Source organism: Poecilia formosa, unplaced genomic scaffold (genome assembly GCF_000485575.1).
Source record: "Poecilia formosa unplaced genomic scaffold, Poecilia_formosa-5.1.2 Scaffold2233, whole genome shotgun sequence".
In the NCBI taxonomy this organism is placed as follows: domain Eukaryota; kingdom Metazoa; phylum Chordata; class Actinopteri; order Cyprinodontiformes; family Poeciliidae; genus Poecilia; species Poecilia formosa.
This window is the reverse complement of record NW_006802172.1, coordinates 1-22,463: the sequence shown is the minus strand read 5'-3', so window position 1 is coordinate 22,463 and position 22,463 is coordinate 1. Positions and strand designations below refer to the sequence as shown.

General features: G+C 41.0%; 1 protein-coding gene across 1 annotated transcript; it reads left to right on the top strand.

The window, feature by feature from the left end:
- Positions 1-1,886: 1,886 nt before the first annotated feature.
- Positions 1,887-21,673, top strand: LOC103133079 (collagen alpha-1(XVII) chain-like; the record flags this gene model as incomplete). The annotated part of the gene is made up of 36 exons (XM_016667729.1): positions 1,887-2,261; positions 3,492-3,544; positions 6,662-6,712; positions 6,859-6,966; positions 8,115-8,417; positions 8,529-8,585; positions 8,669-8,704; positions 8,846-8,896; positions 10,401-10,544; positions 11,322-11,897; positions 12,048-12,131; positions 12,226-12,288; positions 12,396-12,557; positions 13,029-13,121; positions 13,219-13,263; positions 13,474-13,617; positions 16,241-16,954; positions 17,029-17,079; positions 17,206-17,223; positions 17,301-17,327; positions 17,433-17,495; positions 17,578-17,682; positions 17,779-17,823; positions 19,186-19,221; positions 19,320-19,364; positions 19,475-19,510; positions 19,587-19,622; positions 19,701-19,754; positions 19,921-19,956; positions 20,077-20,148; positions 20,237-20,263; positions 20,959-20,994; positions 21,074-21,109; positions 21,197-21,277; positions 21,405-21,440; positions 21,536-21,673. Coding segments are annotated over exons 2-36 (3,652 nt in total), but the record flags the coding sequence as incomplete, so codon positions are not given.
- Positions 21,674-22,463: the final 790 nt, after the last annotated feature.

Below are 22,463 nucleotides of genomic sequence, written 5' to 3'. Positions count from 1 at the left end.
GAGCTTTCACTGACAATAGCGCGTAAGAGAATTAACGCCTTCTGAACTCACCCGCATTTTACTACATTACGACCACAGACTTCCATGTGGCCTACTGTAACTTTATGTGACAGAGCAACACAAAGTAGAAAATAATTATGAAGAGAAAGGAAATCGAATTTTCTGCAAAAAGAAAAAGAAAAAATCTGAAAAGTATGGCAGGCATTTGTACTCAGCCTCTTTTTACTCATACACCATAAAGACAAAACAAGAGCAAACAATTATCTCCAGAAGTCAATTGATGAGTGAATTTATTTTTGAAAAACTCTCTGAAAAGGTATGATTGTTTAGAAAGATTATTGTTCAAGTATTGTTTTTAATCTCAGCCTTTATGGAAGGAGAAATTAACTGGGGGCGGGGGGGCATATGAAACGCCAAGTCTCAGCTACTGAGTCAAGTTTCTCACAAAGATCCTATGTCAAAAAAAATTAGCTGACTATGAGCTGGTGAGGAATTATTCGGTTCCCTTTTTAAATAAAAAAAATAGGTGAAAGCAGAAGGACACGATATTTAAAAAAAAAAAACATACACACAAAAAAAATCACTATGGAGAACATCCTTTTTGGCATTTCTTTGACATTCGTCTACAGATTTATTAGTAAACTTACCACAAAAAGTAACACAATTTGTCTATGTCTGTTTTTCTTTGTATTTCAAGTATCCTCATTGGCAGTAAATCTTACGATTGGAGAACTTGTTTACTTCCTTCTAAAAATTTGTAAGGAAAATGCGTTTGTGGGTTGAGCTGCGAGGGTTGCGCCCATGAAAACCTTGCCAAGTCAACTTTCTGCCAGAACCAAACAACTTTTTCTGCTCCTGACTGTGGAAAGCGTTGGTATTGTAATAAATAGAAGTGCTTCACAAGAGATGACTGAATTAAGAGATCCTATCAAAACATACAACTGGTCTGTGAAGGCATCTAGAAAACATCAGTGAACAAACAGCATCAAAAAGAACAAGAAAGTAGACGTGCCAGAGATAACATAAAGCAAAGCAAAGCAGTTTAAAGGATGATAACAGTAGCATCATGCTGTTGGATGTTTTTTTTCTTAGGTGTGGCCAAGCCAAAGATGCTGATCAGAAGTGATGTGTTGCAGGCTGCAGAAGATGGAGGTTCATCTTCCAACACACACCAGATGTTCAGCCAGAGATGCAACGGAATGGATTAGATGAAAACATTTTGTTGTGTTGAAATGGCCCAGTCAAAGTAAAGACCTAAGTGAAATAAAAAATTGATGCTCACTGACATTCTTCATTCAAACTAACTGAGCTTGAGCTATTTTAAAAAGAAGTTTCTAGATATGCACACACCAATTTTTCGTGAAAAGTGGTTCCCAAAAGTTGTCACGTTAAGGACCTTTTAAAACCACGTACGCGCCATGTCCAATCCACGTCAGTAACGCAAAGTCCAGTGAAAACACAATGAAGTTTGACCGGTACCGAGCCGCTCACATCTGAGCGCTCTTTTTTTTTTACCCTCCAAAACTGAGTGCGTATGTTGGAAAACACTCAGCCATACCTACTGTCTGAAGCCATATGGAGCAAAAGTTAAGTTTCTTATTTCAATATGGGGGCCAGATGTGTTGCAGCTGCAGCGGAATGGATTTACTGCCCACTGCAGATCAGCACAACCTGAGACAGCCCCCTCTATTTTCTGTTCAGAAAAACACAGAAAGACAGAGAGAAAGAGAGAGAGAAAATCACATCTCCCAAATCTTACTTTTTTTTCCCCTCTCTCTCTCTTTTTTACCACCTCCGCCCAAAAACTTTGCCCGTTTTTAAACTGGTGACCACAGCAGTGAAGCAGTAGCGAGAAGAGGAGGAGTTTATCTCCTTTCTTTCTCCCCCCGGGCCCCTCAGTCGACAATCTGTGCCTGCAGGGGCAGAGAATATGACAACTTAATTGCTTATCTGTCCCCCCCACCCCCAACCCCCCTCAGGCTCTATTTTATATTTTTTTTTAATACTCAGCTTCCCGTGCCGTCTGCCACACCTGCCTGCCAAGCTGCAGCTCCGATGGGCGCGGCTGGGACCGGAGCCCAAATCTGTGTTTTGACTCGCCTGGGAAAGTTGAGCGAAAAGGCACAAAAGAAGCGAAGGGAGTTTGGGGGAACATCCCCGCACGCTCTGCGCGTCAGCTCCACACTGACGCATTGTTCTTCCACGGGATAAGTCTCTGCGTCCTGAGAGGAACCAGACTGCTACAAGGAGAGTGCTTGAAGGTATGGAGAAAAACACTGAAGCTGGAAGTTTTTCTCTTTTTTAAAACTTCTTTTTTTCCCCTTTCATTGTCTAAAGCCTACTTATGTTGGATGTGCGGGGTTTTTTTTTCTTGCACCTGGCCTTTCTTGCATCTCTGCGTTAACGACTGCGCTCTGGGAGTTTTGGTGACGGGCTGTCGTGTTAGTTTTACAGACTGGAATAACTTTAGCTTCCCTTTGGCTTCCTCCTGGAAAGTACTTCTCGGCTTGTTTGTTAAATCCACCAGGGGGTTTTTTGGGGATCGTTTTTCTGTTACAGAACACCCCCTTTTGCTGTGCTATTCACATCCTTCTAAATATATTCCAGAGGACCTGTCCAAGCTGTGGCTTTATACATCAACTCTTAATAATTGCTGCCCGGATCAGTTACATGCTATAAAAAGGGGGATGAGTTTATAGAAACTTTAATAGGATGCTAATAGCATTTAATTTATGATGGGTGTGTATGTGTCAGTTTTTTTTTTATCTTTACTTTCAGAACAGATGAGGAAATGTATGTTTCTAGATGTGTTTATAACAGTGACTGTGACCTTGGTGTGATTTCAGCATCACAAGCCCCCGAACAGGAATACCAATGCAGTTAGAGGTCCTTATCTGCCTGGGTGTGGTCGGAGGATGATCTTTTGAGAACTGTGCACTGATCCGCCTCAGCTCCTTTTGTGTCTTTGTTGTTTTAGTTTCCAAGGACACAAAAGTGCTCCGTATATGATCCATCGTGGGTCTAATGTGGTTTTCAGCATTCAGATGAGAGGTGAGCATGGCAGGGAAAAGTTTTCTTCACAGAAGGGAGTGTCTCAGTTAATACCACTGGAGGCCAATGTCCAAATAAAAGGAGCCGCAGAGGCATTCGACTGTGGTCTTTAAAATATGATCATGCGACTGATGTGGGGGGACGTTTTCCAGTTTTGGGCTGGATGAAATTTCAATTGATTGCTGTAAACAAGCAGCTTAGAGTTCTTACGACTCCCCCCTTCCCCTTTCATTCGAGCACAACACTGTTTCTTGTTCCTCATCAAACAGTTGCTGAAATCTTATTTTCCACATTTAAAGACTAACAGAATATGCATGACGGTGGCCAATGTCTTTTTTTTTCTTCTTCTTCTTCTTCTTCTTCTTCTTCTTCTTCTTCTTCTTCTTCTTCTTCTTCTTCTTCTTCTTCTTCTTCTTCTTCTTCTGTCACCATCTCACTAGATAAGATGGGATGGACGAGTTAACAAGGCAGATGGAGATCTCGGGAGAAAAGGGTGAGAATGCTTGATTTAATCACAAAGTGTTTAAGATGACAAACAAACAAACAAAGAAAAAAAAACAAGAGCACAACAATTTATTTTTTAGAGTGAAGTGACAAACTTTAGTGGAAACTTTATAAAATAAGCATTCGAAACTTGTATGAAACTTTTTCACCTTTGGTGATGGTTGTGTTTCCCTCTTTTTGAAGCCGTACTAACACCATGCACGCTTTTTTTTTTACTGGTTTCCACATCTCGGCGTTCGGGTCGTCATTTTCTGGATATCTCTTTTTTTTTCTTTTTTTCTTTTTTTTTTTTTTACACAACTTGCAGCTAAATGTGAAAGCCTGCAGCTGTTCAAGTCCAGCAAACAAGAGTAAATGTCAGACGGTAGCTGAGTTGGAGTGTGTAATCAGCTTCTCCGTCTGCTTATGTTACTTTAGAGAAAACTGCTAAACCCAAGAGTCAAAATGGTAGTGAGTGTTCTTCTAGCTTCGGTCTGACATTTTGAAGCCTGATGTAAGAATTTTTTTTTAATGTAATTCTAGATTTTTTAATGTGTTTGTTGGATGATTTGAAACAAATCAGTACCTTTTTCTCGAAATATTGACCTTTTCCTTATCAAGTTCCCCCTTTTTGCATTGTATTTGATACGTTAGGCTTTCACAGTAGATGTCTGTATTGCGCATAGCTGATGGCATGGCTGAACAGCATTTTGTATCTTTATAAAGAATGTGTAAAATATATTTAGCGGCACATTTATAAATCAGGTTTTGAGGAAAATAGTATGACAAATTGTATCAAAAATGATGCATTTCTAGAGTTATAGGGTTAAAGAGTGCGTATTTTTCTTAGATAAAGTAAGTCCCAATGTTCTAAGATTACATTTCATTTTTTAAATTCAAATCAGACAAACTTTTTGCAATGTTGACTCACCTGGAAAGATAAATTTGATTGAGAACTGAGTCGACTATTAGGAAGAAACATACCATAAGAATAGGAAATATTAGGACTATCTAGAATAAATTTCAACAAGTGGACAGCATCTGTGTATTTCAGTCAGAAATACAACATAAAAATAAAACACAGCTGGAGAAGGGGATTCCAGCCAGCTCAAGTCATAAAAACAAACACCTGAGATGCACGTGTGCTTCAAAACCTAAAGAATCAACTCAGACTTGTTGTCTGGGACTAAAGTTCGTTAACAACCTTTACTGAATTGATTATTTAAGAGGCCTACAGCAAGTCTTAACGTCCACACAAAACTCTAACTCGAACGAACCGTGCTGTAACAAAAGAGAAGGACCGACAAAAATGCGGTCTGGCTGATGGTCATAAAAAATCCGTTTTTGGACTGTTATTGTGCAGAAACGGCAGTGAGATTTTGTTTCCACAGTCAAACGTCAAGAGCAGCAGAGTAATGATCAGGTTTTAGCCTCGACTCTGAAACAGACGGAGATCCCTAAAAGGAAGGAGAGCAGCAGGAGGAGGAGGACAGACGTGGAGGAGGACAAAGAGGCGACGTGAAATCCAAGTGGAATGAACATTATCTTTAAGGGAAGCCAGCAAAGCGCAGGGAAGAATTTGGTCCATAATGATTTTTTTTTTTTTTTTTTTTTGGTCGCCTACAATTTACAACCTATACTAGACAAATAATCATTTCGCAAAAGCTTTAATTTCCTGCCTTGCGGTTGTTCTAAAACCAGATCCTAATTGCAGTTCGCTGCAAGCATGCACACGGATTAGGAAGGAGTTGTTTGTGCATAGTACTTCTGAGAGTCATTCTGCAGGATGAGTTCTGTTTAATGTTGTAGCTTCTGCATAACAGGCACAAGCTGTCACAGCAAGTTACTGTGGAAAGAAACAACCAAACAATGTCGCATACGCTTTGACCTTAACAGGCTAATGAACTTTCAGATCTTCACAGATAAAACAGCCAGGTAAAAAGACAGATTCTGACATGCAGAGACAGTCCACAGACGGATTATTAGGAAAAAAAAGAAATGTTTGATTTGAGGTGAGCTCACGTTGGCTTTTCTTATATTCTACATCCGAGTCTACTTTTTGTTCCAATGAAAATATAGATTTAATTAATCACAGCCAAAGACCTCAGGATCCCGTCACATTTGGAGCAGAAAATTGTCTCACATCCGCCAGCAAAGGCGGCGCAAAATTTTAGTGGGCCCACAGCACAACTAAAGTCTATTTTTACAATCATCCAAACTTTATTGTTTGCATCTGACATTCCTAGTTACAAGAGTTACAAGTTAGAGGAATAAATTGACCCTACAACAAAATGTTTTTCTTGACCATCCAAAATGATTCTCTCTACATTATTTATCAGATAACTGTGGAGGCGAAGTTACATCTCTGACTCATTTCGTCCGACTTAAAGCTTCAACGTGACTCATTTAAATGTCTTTGTCTAAAGATCCAAATAGGGATTTGTGTTTTTCCTTTTACTTACCAGATATATTTAAATCTTAAATACATTTTCCCATTTGCCTCAAAACTGATTTAAAAGGCTCAGTCATGATAAACTACTTAGAAATTTGAAATTTTAGGGTTTGTTGTTGCTCACAGTTGCCAGCCCCCTGCTGGCCTGAGAGCCCAAAGTACTTTATGTAACGTGCCCTGGGCTTGATCTGTCCACCAGAAAACATTGACCTGTCAAATAGTTTTACAGTTTGGTGGACTTTATTTATGTCTCAGCAGTCAGGAATTTTAACTGTAGTTACATAGTTGTCATTCATTAGGGTCAAAGTTTGCATCGGAAGATTATTCCAACTTCAAGAATAAGAGACCTGAGTGAATTGATGAGGCCAAAAACTGTCCAATAAACAAAGAAACTCAAAGTGTCTGTGTTGTACAAGAATAAACTCAAACCAGTCAACACAGTCATTGTTCTCCTTCATCTATTAAACATTGTTAGTTGAATTTATTGTTTCGAGACGCCTCGTTTGATGGCGTTATTGAGAAAATATGCCGCTGCTGCTGCTGCCTGAACTGAAACCGGGCATCAGTTTAGAAAACAGTCAGAGCACTAACACTGCAGTTGTTAAAATAAGACGAAGCTCGCAGAAGTAGACCAAACACACAGCACACAGTGATTACTGTTTGTCTTTTCATCAGTTCTGACAGAAACCGTAACCTCCACCACCCGACTGACTTCTCTCCCACCAAGTGAGTCTGCTTTCGCCTTTTTTTTATATATTGTTGTCTGTATACAGCAAAAAGTGTAATAAAATCACGAGGCTAGCTATTTCTAAAGGAAGTAGCCGATGAGTAACAGCTTCTTTTTGTTTTGCTGTTTGTCTTCTTGTTGCCAGAGGGAACCAGCGGATCAAATCACAGGAATATGTCCAGCGGTGCCGGAGGGCTGGGTTTTGAGAAGAATGTCTTAACGCAGAACAGCAGTGGAACCTACTTCTCCTCATGTGAGAGCAACTTTCCACTCGTCGGCTAAGTTGTGGGAAGTTGTGGGTTTGTCTCCAAGCAAAAGTTTGGGGATGTTGTATTTTTAAGCCCCCGGTAGAGCAGAAGACTTCTGGGCTTGTGCAAGAGAGAAACTTTAAAGAGCTTCCAGGCAAAGTGAAGGAGGCAATCTAAAGTCGATGCGGTGGCCGCTCAAACAAACGGAAAGCAGAGTTATACTGCAATTGAGCTAATTCAGTTCTTAATAAGCCAAATGCCACATATAAAATATTAGCAAAAGGGAAAGATTTTTCAACTTTAGGATAATGCACGTTATCAGGCAGAAAAAATGATCAATCATTTCACTCCAAGAAATAAAAAAAATCTATTAACTTGCTAAGTCTTGTGTGTGGAATTCAAAAGTTTTTACCGCGATATCTTTGTTTTGTCTTTTTTATGGATTCACAAATCACCTGGGCATGTAGGGATGAAATTTTAACGCCCTATCATCACCCCTACATGGTCAAATAACTATTAGTCAGTTTATTCAGATAAAAAGGTCAAGTTTTTCAATTTCAAGGATCCGGGATGCCGAGGTGAGTGAACTTTTATTAGCGCAGACAGCATAGTGTGGTATGAGATTAAATCCTAGTTTATTGCCAGTGATATTTGAAAGACAGTTGTATCGGTTCTGTTGCAGTCGCATGAGGCATGAGGGCCGTGGTGCTAATGCGCCACAGATTATTCAACATGTCCAAAATATCTGTGGTAGTCTTAACCTATCTGGTGAGCAAACTGTACATGCTAAAGAGTTAAATGCACAGTAAGGCAATCCTCTAGCCTTTCCTCTTGTGACATTGTGTCTTCATACTGAAACACAAAAAAGATGCACTGATAACTGATGCTGAACACAAAAATGAATCAAGGAAGAAAAAACTTAAATCCAGAAAACGTCCTTTGAACATACCACTTTGAGATCATTATGACATCCATATTTTGGTGAAATGTTTTTATGACTAGCGTTTGGAGGAAAGCAATTTTCAGATTTTCTGTGCACTACTTGGAGTATCTTAAATGTAAGCTCCAATAATGTGAACCTTATTGGAGCTTAGTCACCTAGGTTGTTCAAATTTGAGTTCATTTAAAAAGTATTTATTTATTGTCTCCCCAGCCTCTATAGGCGTGACGAGTAACTACAGCTCCTCCTCAGGAATCTACCTGGGAGGAGATTCCTCTGGAGGAGGTGAAGGTGGCGGAAGCTACATCGATGGAGAGGGCTATGGGAGCGGAGGAGGAGGAGGAGGAGGGAGAGGAGGAAGCAGTGGAAGCACTTATCTCGTGAGCTCCGTGTCAAAGGTTCGGTCCAGCTCGTCGGGCGGTGCCAGGAGAGCTCAGACTGGAGGGACATCAGTGGGGCTGTCGCCAGGTTTCCGAGAGAGGAAGACCATAGCCAGCCGCTCGGGAGGCTACGACGGTAGGATCCTGAGTTGCCACCAGAGGCGGCCACAAATGGGAACAAAAAACTTGAAGGAAACGGTCATGACTCACTGGGAGCGCTAACTCTTCATATGTGTTTTACTTTTAGGGAGCTCCAGTGGTAATTCCTCCCCAGAATTTTCACGCAAAGACTATGGGAACTACTGTAAGACTGAAACTACTATAGTATCGAATAGTTTGTGATTTCAAAGATGTGTTTTTGATGTTTCCTTCCATTTTCCTTCTTAGGCTCCGGCGCCACAAGAGGGAGGAGTGAAAGCAGAGGTATTCAGGTTTATTCCCCATTATTATTTACGCTCCATCTCGCTAAATTTTCTTGACCTGTTTCTTTTTACATTTTTTTTTTATTAAATCAAGATTCCTTAGTCTAATGTGTGCTTTGATTTCTTCCTTTATTTTTCCCAGAGAGCGAGATCAGAGCCAGATTACAAAGTGCCTCCCCATCTGCCGGAAGATGTAAGACCACTGGAGACACTGATCCTTTGGCAGTTGTTACGCAACTCCTCATAAAGCACCAAAAAAAAAAAGTTTTCTAAGAGTCCTTTCAAAGAAGTGCATTGCCGTTAAATGATTTCTCATGCGGGATTTTTGTTTTTGAGTTATGTCGCTGTCAGATGTTTTGGCTCGAAAACTGCATATCACAAAGTCAAATTCCAGCTCGCACATGCCTTGACATTTTTTGTATTAGTTACACATGTATAGTTAGTTTTTGGACAAAAAACAGTGAGGGCGGGTTTGAAACAGTGACAGCATTGACTTGCTCTACAGTAAAACAATGTGGGGAAAAAGTAAAAGGGGCCAGATCACGGTGGCAGGAATGGTACAAATGAGTCACTCCTGTTCTTGTTCTCCCAGGAGGAGAAGTGCTGCTCGTTGCGCCCCCTGCTGATTAAAGTCAGTAACTACTGTTATTCAATCAGTGATATAACAATTGTTCAGCGCCCCTTTGGACTCTTAAACGGGTCTCTGACTTTTCCATTGTGGTACAAGAAGTGCTACTCCTCATATTACACAGCATAGCAAAAATGATTGTAAAAAAAAAGTTTTCTCTCAAGAACTTTTACCTTTTACATTTTTTTCCCTACTGTGGGGTTCTTCAACATATCAACTAAAAACAGTTTTACTGAATATACAAAAACACTGAAATGATTTACATCACAAGCCTTACTATAGCTCATTATAAATGCAGCATTTTGCCTCCATTTAAAAAAATAAACACTTCTGGAAAACAACTTAGCTAACTTCTGTTTGATAACCCAAAAAGACGTAGACTCAAAAGAAGGAATATAGCTGACTAGATTATTGAGAATTTATAATAGTATTATACTTAATAATGATTAGTACCACTTATTTGTTAATTTTGTTGTGTAGTTACATTTTTGCATACATTTTAACCTGTTTTTTTCACAGAGAAACAGCTAACTGTTTAACAAAACCTAGCTTGGTTGAGCTAGCTTCGATCTATCTCCATGATGTTATCCATGATGAAGTGACTTCTTTAGGCCAGCTGGGTAATGAACAAAATCCATGAAAAACTGATGTTTAGAGAGAGAAAAGAAAATCACATGAAATCTAAATTTCTGCCAAAGCTAACTGCCTTAGCGTCATTGCTAAAGCTTTTGACTCATTTTGAGTTTTTGTTGTTGCATTACAAGAAACGCATGTTTCAAAAGTGCCACGATTATTTTATTGCATTAAGATTTCTGTGGAGAAATAAACAATAAAAAATCATTTTCAGTCAATAAAATTCTACAAAGAGCAAAACTAACAAAGCAAATTTTGCTTTACAAGCCTTTGAACCTGAAACCTTTATGCAGGCAGGTTTAGTGCCTCAGGAGTTTATTTATTCAGAGATTTTTCTTTTGACTTATTTTTTATGATTAAAGTTAAGTTTCCACTGACATTAGATTTGCTGTTTGAGTTGTTTGAACGCTTTTTGTACATTGCCGTGGCGTGTTAGGGGCAGAGTTGGAAGATGTGAAGAAGCTGCTGAAGGGACGCTCCAGCAGCGTCAGTCCGACCCGCTCCTCCGCCTCAGTCACCCTGCCAGTACCTAAAAAAGCCAGCGTGGAGACCAAGACCGTCTCAGTGGCCACTCAGTCAGGTATATTCTGTTACCAGAGCTACAATTATGCATGTGCAGCACATTCATAGACACTTTGTCTCTGACCCAGATGATTTAATCTAGATTGCTATTTGTCCCACTGTCACTGCCAGGAATCTTGTCCTTTAAGGTCCAAAAATGTTTGTCATTATGGGATCTAAAAACACGACTTTAATAATGGATTGAAGGAATAAAACCTTAGCAGTGTGTGATATCTTAATAGGATAATATTTTTGTTCATTTTGAAGCAATTGAAAAGGAACATTTGAATGAATTAAGTATGCTCCATGAAAATGTTTGCAAATTTATGGCAAAAAAACTGAAAAATAATATTAGGGTAAACTTGATTGAAAAGGTGTTTTGTACAGGCAAGATCACTGTTTGATGGACAGTATCTTTGTGCATCACACAAAATAAAGGAAAACAATTATAATTAATGTTTAACATGAAATGAGTAACTAGAAAATTATTGAACACATAACTGGCATCTGCAACCGCGTTGATTTAAAATTGTGTTATATATAACACATATATATATATATATTACATATATGTAATTCATGGTTGCAAACTGAGTTACTTTTAAATAAGACGGATTTACAGTGTTTGTTGAAGTGTGAATTTCAGCTTGTTAGTGTTATGAAATGATCATTTAGTGATGTTTAGTCTTATACAAAATATACTTAGCTCTAATAAAAATATGATAAGAATAGACAAAACGAATAATGTAAGGTTCATTTCTCTCATTTTTATTAGTTTGATGATTTTCTCCAACAGCTTCGACTCTGTTTGAGCCTGTTGCTCAGATGAATGGGTTCAACACCATCGACGTGTCGGGCCTCTACGACAGCAGACTGACATCCAGGCAGCGCGACTCTGGTGTCCAAACAGGCCAACACACTGTCACAGTAAAGTCATGCCACTGTGACGCTGGAGTCAAATCCAGCCAGTATGACGTTAGCCTGAGTTCAGGTCAGTACGATCCTGGTCTGAAGTCAAGCCAGTATGACGTTTGCCTGAGCTCAGGTCAGTACGATACCGGCCTGAAATCTGGACGATATGACATGAGTCTGAAATCGGGCCAGTACGACACCGCTGGGAGATCAGGCCAGTACGACACCGCTGGGAGATCAGGCCAGTACGACACCGCTGGGAGATCAGGCCAATACGACACCCTGGATTCAGCCTTTCCCACTTTCTCCTGGTCCACCTCCACGCTGCCCTCTTCCTCCTCCACGACCGTCGTCGCTGGCAACACCAGCAGCTACACCTACCAGCTCGGTCAGGTCAGCGCCAACAACATGTCGGGAGGCTCCCCGCCGCTCAGCCCCGTCCCACAGCAATCTCTGTCAGGTCAGAACCATCAATTGGAGGCATGCCTACAGGAATATGCAGATGAATTTTATGCACTATATGTTTTAATTGACTAGAAGAGTAACAAAAGACAAACTGCTAAAGTCTTTGGTTAAGTTCGTCATTCTGTGTCTGCGTCTGCGTTTCCAGTTTATGGCTTTCAGAATAATCTGGCTCCCACCTCTATCGGTGTGCTCACCACCAGCGGCGGCAACGTAACCACTAACCTGGGAGGTAATGGCTGCTAGCCTGTGGAGTATCAGACATCTACCAGGCAATAATAAACCAAAACAGATCTTTTATTTAGAGAGTATGTTTGATTTGACAGGGTATGGCGTCCAGAAGAACGTGTCAAACGGCAGTGCTGTCATAAGCTCTGGGATCTCTACAGGTAAGCATAAAAGAGATTGCCTTTTTGTCTGGATTTAAAAAAAATGTTAAGGAGCTGCACGATTTATCTAACTGAAATGTCCTCTGAATGGGTTTCATCTTCTTTAGCCACCAGGTCCCAAACCGATGACGTCTACAAGAGAGACTACAGATATATGGCCTCTGAAAAGGAGAACGTTCCTGCCAGGAGGGAGGGAGAAATGCTCATTCTGGCAAAAGACAGTGGCAAGCAGTTTACCACCACCACCAGCAGCACTCATATAGCTGGAGGTGAGTGGTGAACTCATGCCCCCTTATGGAGAAAAAGAGGCATGTCTCATGTCTTCGGAGGAGACACAGCACTTCAGTTTATTTTCTTGCGTCAGGATGGGAAAAAAAGTAAAATACAAACACAGAACCTACTTAACAGGCTGTGTTGTAACCCTATATTTTCGTATAGCACTTATCTTGAAAGGGGTGCCAATTTCCGGCTGTCCCAATACATAAGTAGGCAATTGAAAAAGAGGCTATTTTTTCCTCCTAATGTGTAGCCATATGACTCAGTGGTGCCCTGGATTTTGCACAAATCAAAAAACGCTACTGTTGGTGACGTAACACGTTACAATCGCAAAACCACACATGATCTGTATAGCAGTATTTTGTTTTACCATGTGCTCACCACAAGGGGGCAGCCAAGTTTATTGATATAATTGGATTGTGCAAAAAGCTTATTTTGAGTGATTGTTTCCCTTTATCCTCCAGGTTCACTTTCAGGAGACTCAATAAAGAAGGAGAAGCTTATTTCCAGCTACGTTGACACGGGCACTCTGAAAGCAGAGACAGGCAATTCATACTGTAAGCATAAATTCTACCTCTCTTTTCAGAAATATTAGTTTTCTGTGTAAATAGTGGAGATTTATTTATTTTTTTGTTTGTTTTTTCTCCCCATCAGACGGATCATCCGGAGTCCTGATGAAAGACAAGGCAACCTATGCAGGTATAGTTTTAGTGATGCGTTCATCAGAGGCTTTTAGGTGTTAATTCTGAAACATTTGGAGCTTCACTTGCATTATTATCACAAACTGAACTGAAACCACCTTTAGCATCTTTCTTCTGTTTTATAAATTAGAAAAAACGTTATATTGATAGATTAAAACGACTGATCAGAGCTGGGATTTAACTCCTCGGGTTAATCTGCTGTTTTCAGAGATCCGCAGAGACAGCGGCATCTTTGGGGGAGGAGGACTGTGCTGCTGCTCCGACTCCTGCTGCTCCTGGTGGAAGTGGCTGCTGGGCTTGCTGCTCCTCTGCCTGCTTCTGCTCGGGCTCCTGTTTGGCCTCATTGCATTGGGTAAGAGGCGTGTAAAAGCATTAATTTGATTAAAGTAATACTAAGAAAATAAATGTGTCCCCAAAGAAACCACCTCAGTCCTGAGAGTTTAGAGTTTCAGCACCACAAGGTGTCAGAGAGTGTTTTTAGGCCCGAAGAATGTGCTGCTTTAGCTTTGGAGAAGGTTATTTCACAGCACTGTGAGACAGTACATGTGGTCCCTTTTCTTGGAAATTTGATCGCTGGACGGCTCCCTCGCTCTCAGAAAGTCTGGCATTCATTGGTGCAGCTTTGGAAATTGTTGCTTGGTGACATCTCATCACACGACTCATCTCAGATCTCTGTGCAGTGAATGAGTCAACAATCTGCCTCCAGACAAAAATGTGTTAAACAGAACTGTAAAATCTACTTTCTTTTTTTTTTTAAAGTTATTATTAACTTACTAAATGTAGCAGATCATAGCATGGTTAGCTTTTAATTAGCAACACACTCATGTTAATATCGCCCCCCTGAATAAATGCTTTTTGTAAAAGACCACTTAACTTTTCCTTAACTTTAGGTTTTGTTGTTAATTCCCTTTTTGATTTTTATAGCAAAGTTAAGTTTGGAGGCTGTAGAGAGAAACTGGCGCCAAAACTCATCATACAATAATTGTTCAGCAGCATCAAAGTGTACCACTGACTGATTTATTATTCATCAAAGACGCATGCAGATTAACTTCATATATTTTTTCACAAAGGTGCTGTAAGTCCAACTTTGACTTTAGCAGCTAAACACTAATACTTGACAGGAGGAAGAGTAGCATGCAGGTAATATGTGCAAAGAAACTCATCAAGTTTCTTAAAAACAAAAAAGAAAGAAAAAAAAAACCTGAATATTTTATAATACAGCTGCAGATTATGTTACAAACATGTTGCCAAATGAGTGTGAGAAGCATTTTGTTAGCAAAAGACTCTTTGTAGGCCTATTTGATAATGAATATATTCCAAATGTAAGAAATTTAAACTCTTCATGACCAAAACTAAGTCAAACTGTTGGAGTCTCACTGCCAGAGAGAGAACGGATGGAGGAAGCGTCACTTTAAAATTCTTTCCTTTCACTGTAACTCCGACAGCAAGGTTTCCGTCTTGATATTTCTCCCCTGAGTACCAATGTCATTATCACCAAGAAAGATTCCTGCCTGAACTGAAGCTACACCACCTCGTGCCAGAAAACGCTCTTTCAAGGAAATAGCAAGGTTTATAGCTGTATTTGATTGTCTGGTTGTAAACTCCAGCACTGATTTGTAATAAAGAACCAATTCTACTGCCGGTAGATTATGGTGACTAAAAACCTCACAGAAGTATCTGTTAGCATATTGTTTACTGGCACATTATGTGATACACGCAAAGAAGTGCATGTAAAGTGAGAAATGGAATAGAAATGAAAACATCTGAAAAGTGTGGCATGCATTTATATTCCCCTCATTCGCCCTTCCTGAGTCAATACTAACTAGCATCACCTTTTCTGTGTCTGCTTTGCACATCCAGAGACTGAAATATTCGCTGGTTTGAGCATTTTTAAGTCTTAGTGTGTGTTTTGGATTTATGTCTGGAGTTTGACTGGGCCATTTTCTAACACACACATAATGCTTTGACCTGGACCATTTAATTGTAGTTCTGGCTGCATCTTTTGGGTGGTTACCCTGTTGGAAGGTGAACCTCTGGTCGAGGTCTCAAGTACTTTTCAGCCTCTGGCAGCTTTTCTTCCGGAGTTGCCCTGTATTTAGCTGTTTCCACCTCCCATCATCTCTGACCAGCAGTAGTGGTCTTCTACCACACGCTGTTTTGGCATATTGACCAAAATCTCAGCTTTTCTTCCACATTCTCACCATGCACCTGCAGGGCTTATCGCAAACTGCAAATGGTACTTTGTATTACTTTCTTTTGTCTCACCTTGTCACGTTTCTGCCTGTGGATCTACAGTTTCTTCAGAGTTACCACAGGCTTTTTGGCTAAATACTTTAATACATGCTCTCCTTGTCTGACCTTTCAGTTTAAGTAGGCAGCCTTGTCTTGGTGTTTTTGCAAGTTGCACCATAGTCTTTCTGTTTGTTTAAAGCTGTGGATGCTGTTTACTTTCTCCACAAATCTTCCCAAGATCTGGCTTTGAGTTTCTAGAACAGATTGATTTACAAGGAGATAAATTACACACAGATGGACCCTATTTACTCAATAGGGAGCTTCAGTCGGATGAAATTAATTTTACTTTGGGGAAGACTAAAGACGGCTGAATAAAATGTGCACCACATTTTGAATTTTTCTTTCACTTCACAATTATAAATCACTTTGTGCTGGTCCATCACATAAGATTGCAATAAAACACATGAAAGTTTGCAGCTATAATATTACATCACATCGTAGCCTTGCCTCTGTCTACGGCTTTGTGCACTAACAAACGATATTTTACGGTTAATTTGCCTTTTTCTCACAAGTAGATTATGCGTTTACGTAATGCCATTTTGACAGCACAAGTTACTTCTCGCATCCTTTTTGATGTCCTAGATGCTGATTAAGGATGTAAATGTATCTGTTGTGAATTTTAAGTATGCTGAAAAATACAAACAATTTGTCAAATTAAACACAGAAAATTTTCATTCTTTCAGCCGAGGACGTGAGGAAGCTCAAGAAGCGAGTGTCGACTCTGGAGACCGAGGTCTCAGTCGCCAATGCTCACACTAGTCGGCTGTCGGGTTCTTCCAATGACATCAACACCTATGTGAGCGGTGGAGGTGGAGGCACCGGCACTGACAACACACTAGTCCACGGATTCGGAGGTGCAGGTGGAGGTGGAAGCTCGGACTCCAAAATGCAAATCATTATTGCTGGTGCTGGTGCAGGCGGATCTGCCAGTCGGAATGATGCTGATGTCGGCGTTGTGGGTGCCGGAGGTGCTGGAGGGGCTGTTGGAGCTGGAACTAGCTCCAGTAGCAGCTCTGGTACCAGTTTCAGTGGGAGCGCCGGCAGTGCTGGTACCAACTTGAGCGGCGGTGCTGGGAGTGCTGGTACCAGTTTCAGTGACGGTGTCAGTGCAGGTGGTGCCGGTTTCGGCGGCGGCACCAGCAGTTCCGGTACCAGTTTTGGTGGCGGCACTGGCAGTTCTGGTACCGGCTTTGGCGGCGGCACCGGCAGTTCCGGTACCGGCTTTGGCGGCGGCACCGGCAGTTCCGGTACCGGTTTCGTCATTGGCACCGGTGTTGGGACCAGCGGTGGTGTCAGCGGTGGGACCGCAGTGAGTGGAAGATACATAGATAGCGCCTTCCTTCAGATGGCCATCCATCAAATGTTGAGGTCAGAAATGCAGTCACAGGCATTCAGAGGTAAAGTGCAAACACACACTCTCCCACATGCGTGCTCTGAATTCAATTGACTGATATCCTCTTCTCTGACTCAGGCTTCCTGGCATCCTCAGTGCAGGGAGAGAGGGGATTACCTGGACCTAAAGGTACCAGTAAAACAAAGGTTTTTTTCTCATGAAAACTAAATAAATGAAACTTTTTTTAATGTAAAGAGAATCCATATGGTTATTTATTTATTTATTTATTCATTTATTTGTTTTTGCCTTTTTCAGGGGACTCTGGATTGAAAGGTAAGCAAGAAAGATGTCTGTTTTCCATTTTTTCCTTTACAGTTTCATGAAAGTAAAATATTTTTCTGTATCAACAGGGGAGCCTGGTTTCCCTGGAATTCCAGGTGTGTAGCCATTTTCTTTGACCAACCAGCTGATTTTCACGTTTTCCTTTGGATGGTTAAGTGCTTTCATAATATAATCATCCTGACTTTGACCTTTGCTTTCAGGCACACCAGGTCCAATGGGACATGCTGGTCCTGAGGGTCCCAAAGGACAGAAAGGAAGCCAAGGTAAAGAGATTGCACTATGTTCTATTGTGGTACTGATTGGTTGGTGTGTACTGATGACTTTAATGCAAAAATGTCTGGTCAGGTGAGCATGGAGTGGAAGGGCCACCAGGTATCAGGGGTCGCGAAGGACCACCTGGGCCTAGAGGCGACCCAGGACCTGCAGGCTTTGGACTCAAAGGGGATAAAGGTATGGCTCTGTGTAGGGGCTGTAGGCCGTTACTGTAGTATTTCCGGTTCAGAAGCAAGGGGGTTTCTTCATGATCTCATGTTTGGGTTTCGCTAGGTGAAGCTGGATCTGTTGGACCTGCTGGGGCCCCTGGACCAAAAGGTAACATCAGCGGAAATGAAGGTCAAATTCTGTAGAAAATAAATAACTAGATGAAGTAAGACCGGATGTTTCTATCCAGAGCCTTCTTTGGTGCATGAACTAAAAATGCCACCAGATGGCAGTGTGGAGTCATTTTTTATTCAAGCCTTGTTCAGAGGCCTTATTAACAACCTTCTCACCATTTCAAAGTGCTTTACATAATTAAAATGAAAACAACACGTGACATTGAATAAACAGTAAGAAAGTGAAAGAGATTTTGAAAAAGATTAAAAAAAAAGAGATAAAAACATTAAAACCACCACCCCTTTTAGGACTTTAGTTAAATGTCGTTTAACTGGAGCTCTAACCCTCTGGGACTTTAGTCAAAAACACCGTTTGACAAGGACTCCAACCTCTAGGTTTTGGATCCACTTTGAGCTTGTTTCAGTCGCACTTTGAGTTTGTTTCAGTCGCAATGCCTCGACGAGGTTAGTGGTGTAACTTAACAGACATGACGTGAGAAAAGTAAAGGGAAGTAAATAATGTGAGACTTTCCAAAGCTCTGCGTCGGTGCACAGACATAAAAGACTAAAGAGTCGGGATTTCACGTATCGAGAGGTAAACTGTCCTCTCGTCTGTGCGCCATAAGACATTAGAATATTGTTGAAAAGTAAATGTACATAATCATACTCATGAAACTGACTTTTCCATGGCAGCAAAATACAGTTTCTCTCTTACATGAGACCAACAAAAATGATTGTTAACTCAAAAATGTTCAATCACAACTATTTACATAAACATACATACATAAACTCAAATGAGATTATTGGACTCTTAGTTGTCCAGCACATATTTACATATTAGTGAGGAATGGATTAAACTTTAATATGTTTTTGTTATAAGCAATACAATGTAGCAGCTCATGTGCAGCAGCCATTGGAGAATTTTTAGCTTTTGAATACTCAAGAGACAATATTTTGGGATTCATGACAATGCTGTGCTCCACCTTACCTATATATGGGAAGTTGAATGGAAGGAAAAAGTGAGCGAGCACGATCACAGAGATTAAATGCCTTTAGAGGCCAAGTTTGCTGAACATCTCGCCTGCAGCTTTTCATTAACAGTAAGCCATATTCACCAAAATAAACATAAATAAATGCTTGAGATGCGTCAATGTAATAAATCTGAAATACATGGACCTTTTGATACGCTTCATTTTTATTGAGACAATGATGTAACATCCTATTTGAGGCGAGAGGTGTTACCCGACTCCTCCTCTTGCTCCGCTGCAGCAGGCGTTCCTTTTGTAAAATAGATGTTCACTGAACGCTGCAGACGCAGAGGCGGGTAGTCATGGTGATTTATGCTTTGTTTTGTCCATAGGTGCACAAGGAATTCAAGGGTTACACGGGTCACCTGGTCAGTTTCTTTCTTTCATACATGCACACTTTCCCAGTTTTAGTAGCTGATAGTGTGATTTGATGTTCTCCATTCTTGGTTTCTTGTACGTCAACCAGGTCCCCAGGGTTTCCGTGGTGAGGCAGGACTACCTGGACCAAAAGGTTGGTTTTTTACACACGATTCACCCGCTCACAAATAACAACAAAAGCAAATGTTAACTGTTTCTATGTTGTGTATGGCGCTCTTGGTGATTTCTCTTTCTCTCTTGCAGGTGATAGAGGACTTGCTGGATTCCAAGGACTCAAAGGTTTGCAGCTCTCCTCTTACTTTCAGACATAATGTGGAGTCAGCGAATGATCTGGATCCGTTTTATTTCATTCTAGGTGAAACAGGTGAAAAGGGATCCAGAGGTCTGCAAGGTGAGCACAGCTCTGTGAATTGTCATGAACTTGGTTCGGCCTGCGTGGCTTTACTGATCCAGATGTGTTGCTTATCAGGGGAACCTGGTTTACCAGGACCAGCAGGAGAGAAAGGCTCCAAAGGATCCATGGGTGAGTCGCAGGACTAACTAATCGAATCTGACATCATTTTGCTGTTCCAGACTATTAACTGGATCCTCACTGGTTGCTTGGAAGCAATAAACATGATCATTATGCGACTTCTTGTTTTTGTGGGTTTATTTTCGAAATGATGAACTTTTTTGCTTTTTATCGTCAGGACTTTCTGGACAAGACGGTGAAAAGGGATCAAGAGGTAAATTAAATATATTATTGCAGCAGCACAATCCCACACTGAACTTTATCTCCCAAGAATGTCTGAAACACTTCGACCTGAGGTCATCATGAATTCAGTTGTTTGTTTTATGGGCTTCAGGTGACCAGGGACCACCTGGCCCGCCTGGACTCAGGGGTTCTGCTGGGCCTCCTGGAGATGCCGGACTTCCAGGTCAAATCCCTTCTTTTGACATATTCGTTGTTTGACCACATGCTTATTTTCTATTGCTGTAACACACGTTGTCTCCTTCCCCCTGAAGGAACACCAGGGCTTCAAGGACCACCAGGTAGGCGTCTTTTTAAGGAAGCAGCACAAAAATCAAGGACACTAATTCAGTTCTTTTTGTTTAAAAAGACGGTTAGAGATTTTTGAACTGAAGTTCTGTTAAAACAACATAACCACTCAAAATCTCAAAGATTCAGATTGGTTGCCCCTGGAGACTAGAGATGATGTCTCATCCAAGACCAAAGGAAACTTCTACAACACACACAGAAAAAAACCCTGATCTCAACGAAATCCTTATTCTATCAACCATTAAAACTGTCCTCATGTTCACATTTGGTGCACATTTTAATTACGAGTCAGAAAACCAGTTGGATTTGTAGTTTGGTCTTGACCAAGCAACTATAAGCAACACAAGACAATAGCAATCAATTTCTCTCCCTGCAGTCAAATACAAAAGGACCATGTTCAGAAATGGCACAGCACTGTCTGCCACTGGTTTCATGAAAAACAGTCAGAAATACCAATAAACAGGTTACATCTGAAACTGTAACCGAGTTACGTAGCAGCTGCCATATTGGATTCTGTTGCCGGGACTGCTGGGAAAACCAATTTTCAAATACACAGAGAATGAAACAACTGCAAATTAGATAGAAAGATATCAAGTGCTTCTGACCTTAACAGAACCTCTTTTTTTTTTAAAGTCAGCTTTCATTCCTGTAATGTTTTCCACGTCGACACTGTTCTTTGTGTTGTTAGGAATTCCAGGAAATCCCGGCCGACCAGGAGCCAAAGGTACAGTTGCTGTGCTCCTGCAGAGCTTTCCTTTCAGTGACTGTTTTTCAGCTGTTTGACGTGCGTTTGTGTTTTTAAGGTGAACCCGGTCAAGCTGGACGAATCATCAACGCAGGTGAAGGAAATTATAATGACAAAACACGTTTCGACACACTCGGTGAGATTAGCAGCTAACGGTGCAGTGATCTCTGTCGTTTCCCAGCCGGCTCTACTTCTGTTGGCATCCCAGGGCCACCTGGACCTGCTGGGCCCCCGGGTCCCGCTGGTCCTCCGGGACTATCAGGTCTCTCTCTCTCTCTCTCTCACAGAAATGATTCCTGAAAAGTTTTTGCCATCCGTTATGATAGATCGTTGAATCTGGTGACTGCTGCAAGTAGAAACCAGCTGATGTTTTAAATCCATCTCTTCAGGTCCCATTGGCCCTGCTGGTCTGCCTGGCCCACCTGGTAGGTTGCTGTAGACACATATTTTCATTTTGTTTTGAACATTTTGCTCTTAGATGCCAAGTCTGATAGGTGTCATCTTCTACTTGACCCTGCAGGTCCTAAAGGTGACAGAGGATATAAGGGAGAGCAGGGAGAGACTGGGACAACCAGGGAAACCATATATTCATCTACAGCAGAGAGTGAGTCCTTTTTAATCTTCCTGCAGATGAATTTCCAATTTAATCTAACGCAGAGTACGCTGAACGTAAATCTCTCTTTCTTTTTTGAACTAAAAACATTATATTTAAGTCGTAAAGTTTTCTGACGTTGTGGTTGTGAACGCTGCATATTTAGAAGTCTTCTTTGTGTATCTCGTCACTTATTTGCATGTTGCCGCTCACTGGTGGTGTTTATATAACAGTAAATCTTATATCTGCTCTCAATCTGCAACAAACCAACATATTTTGACCGCAGCTTAATTTATAAGTCACACTTTTGAACACCGATTTCCGAGTGAATCATCAAAACACATTTCTTTCGATCTGTCAACGGCACACAACTGAGAAATGCTTTGGAAAACATCTTCGTAGCTGGTAGGAAACTCACTGTGAAGTGAAGCATGGCGGTGGCTGCATCATGACGTGGGAACACTTTTGTTCAGGAGGCCAGAAGCTCACCTTCCACTACAGTGCAAACCTTTTTTAACATATGGCCAGGTGCAAAAGAACGGCTTAGATTAACATTCAACTAAAATGTCCCAGTCAAAGTCGAGACCTACATCTAGCTGATGGATTTTGGTATGTTGGTATGTTCACAGATGCTTCAAATTCAGTCTAACTGAGGGTGAGCCATTTAGCAAAGAAGAATGAACAATGATGGTTTCTCTAGATGCTCAGCGCTGATAGACTCTGAATCAGCTGCTGCTGTAGTTTCAGGGGAACGTTGTTCTCCTTCGCCTTACAGATGCGCAACACTTACTGTTGGTTTAGCAGATAAATCCCGATAGCATTCACCGAGTTTTATGGATGAAATGTGAAACAGTTA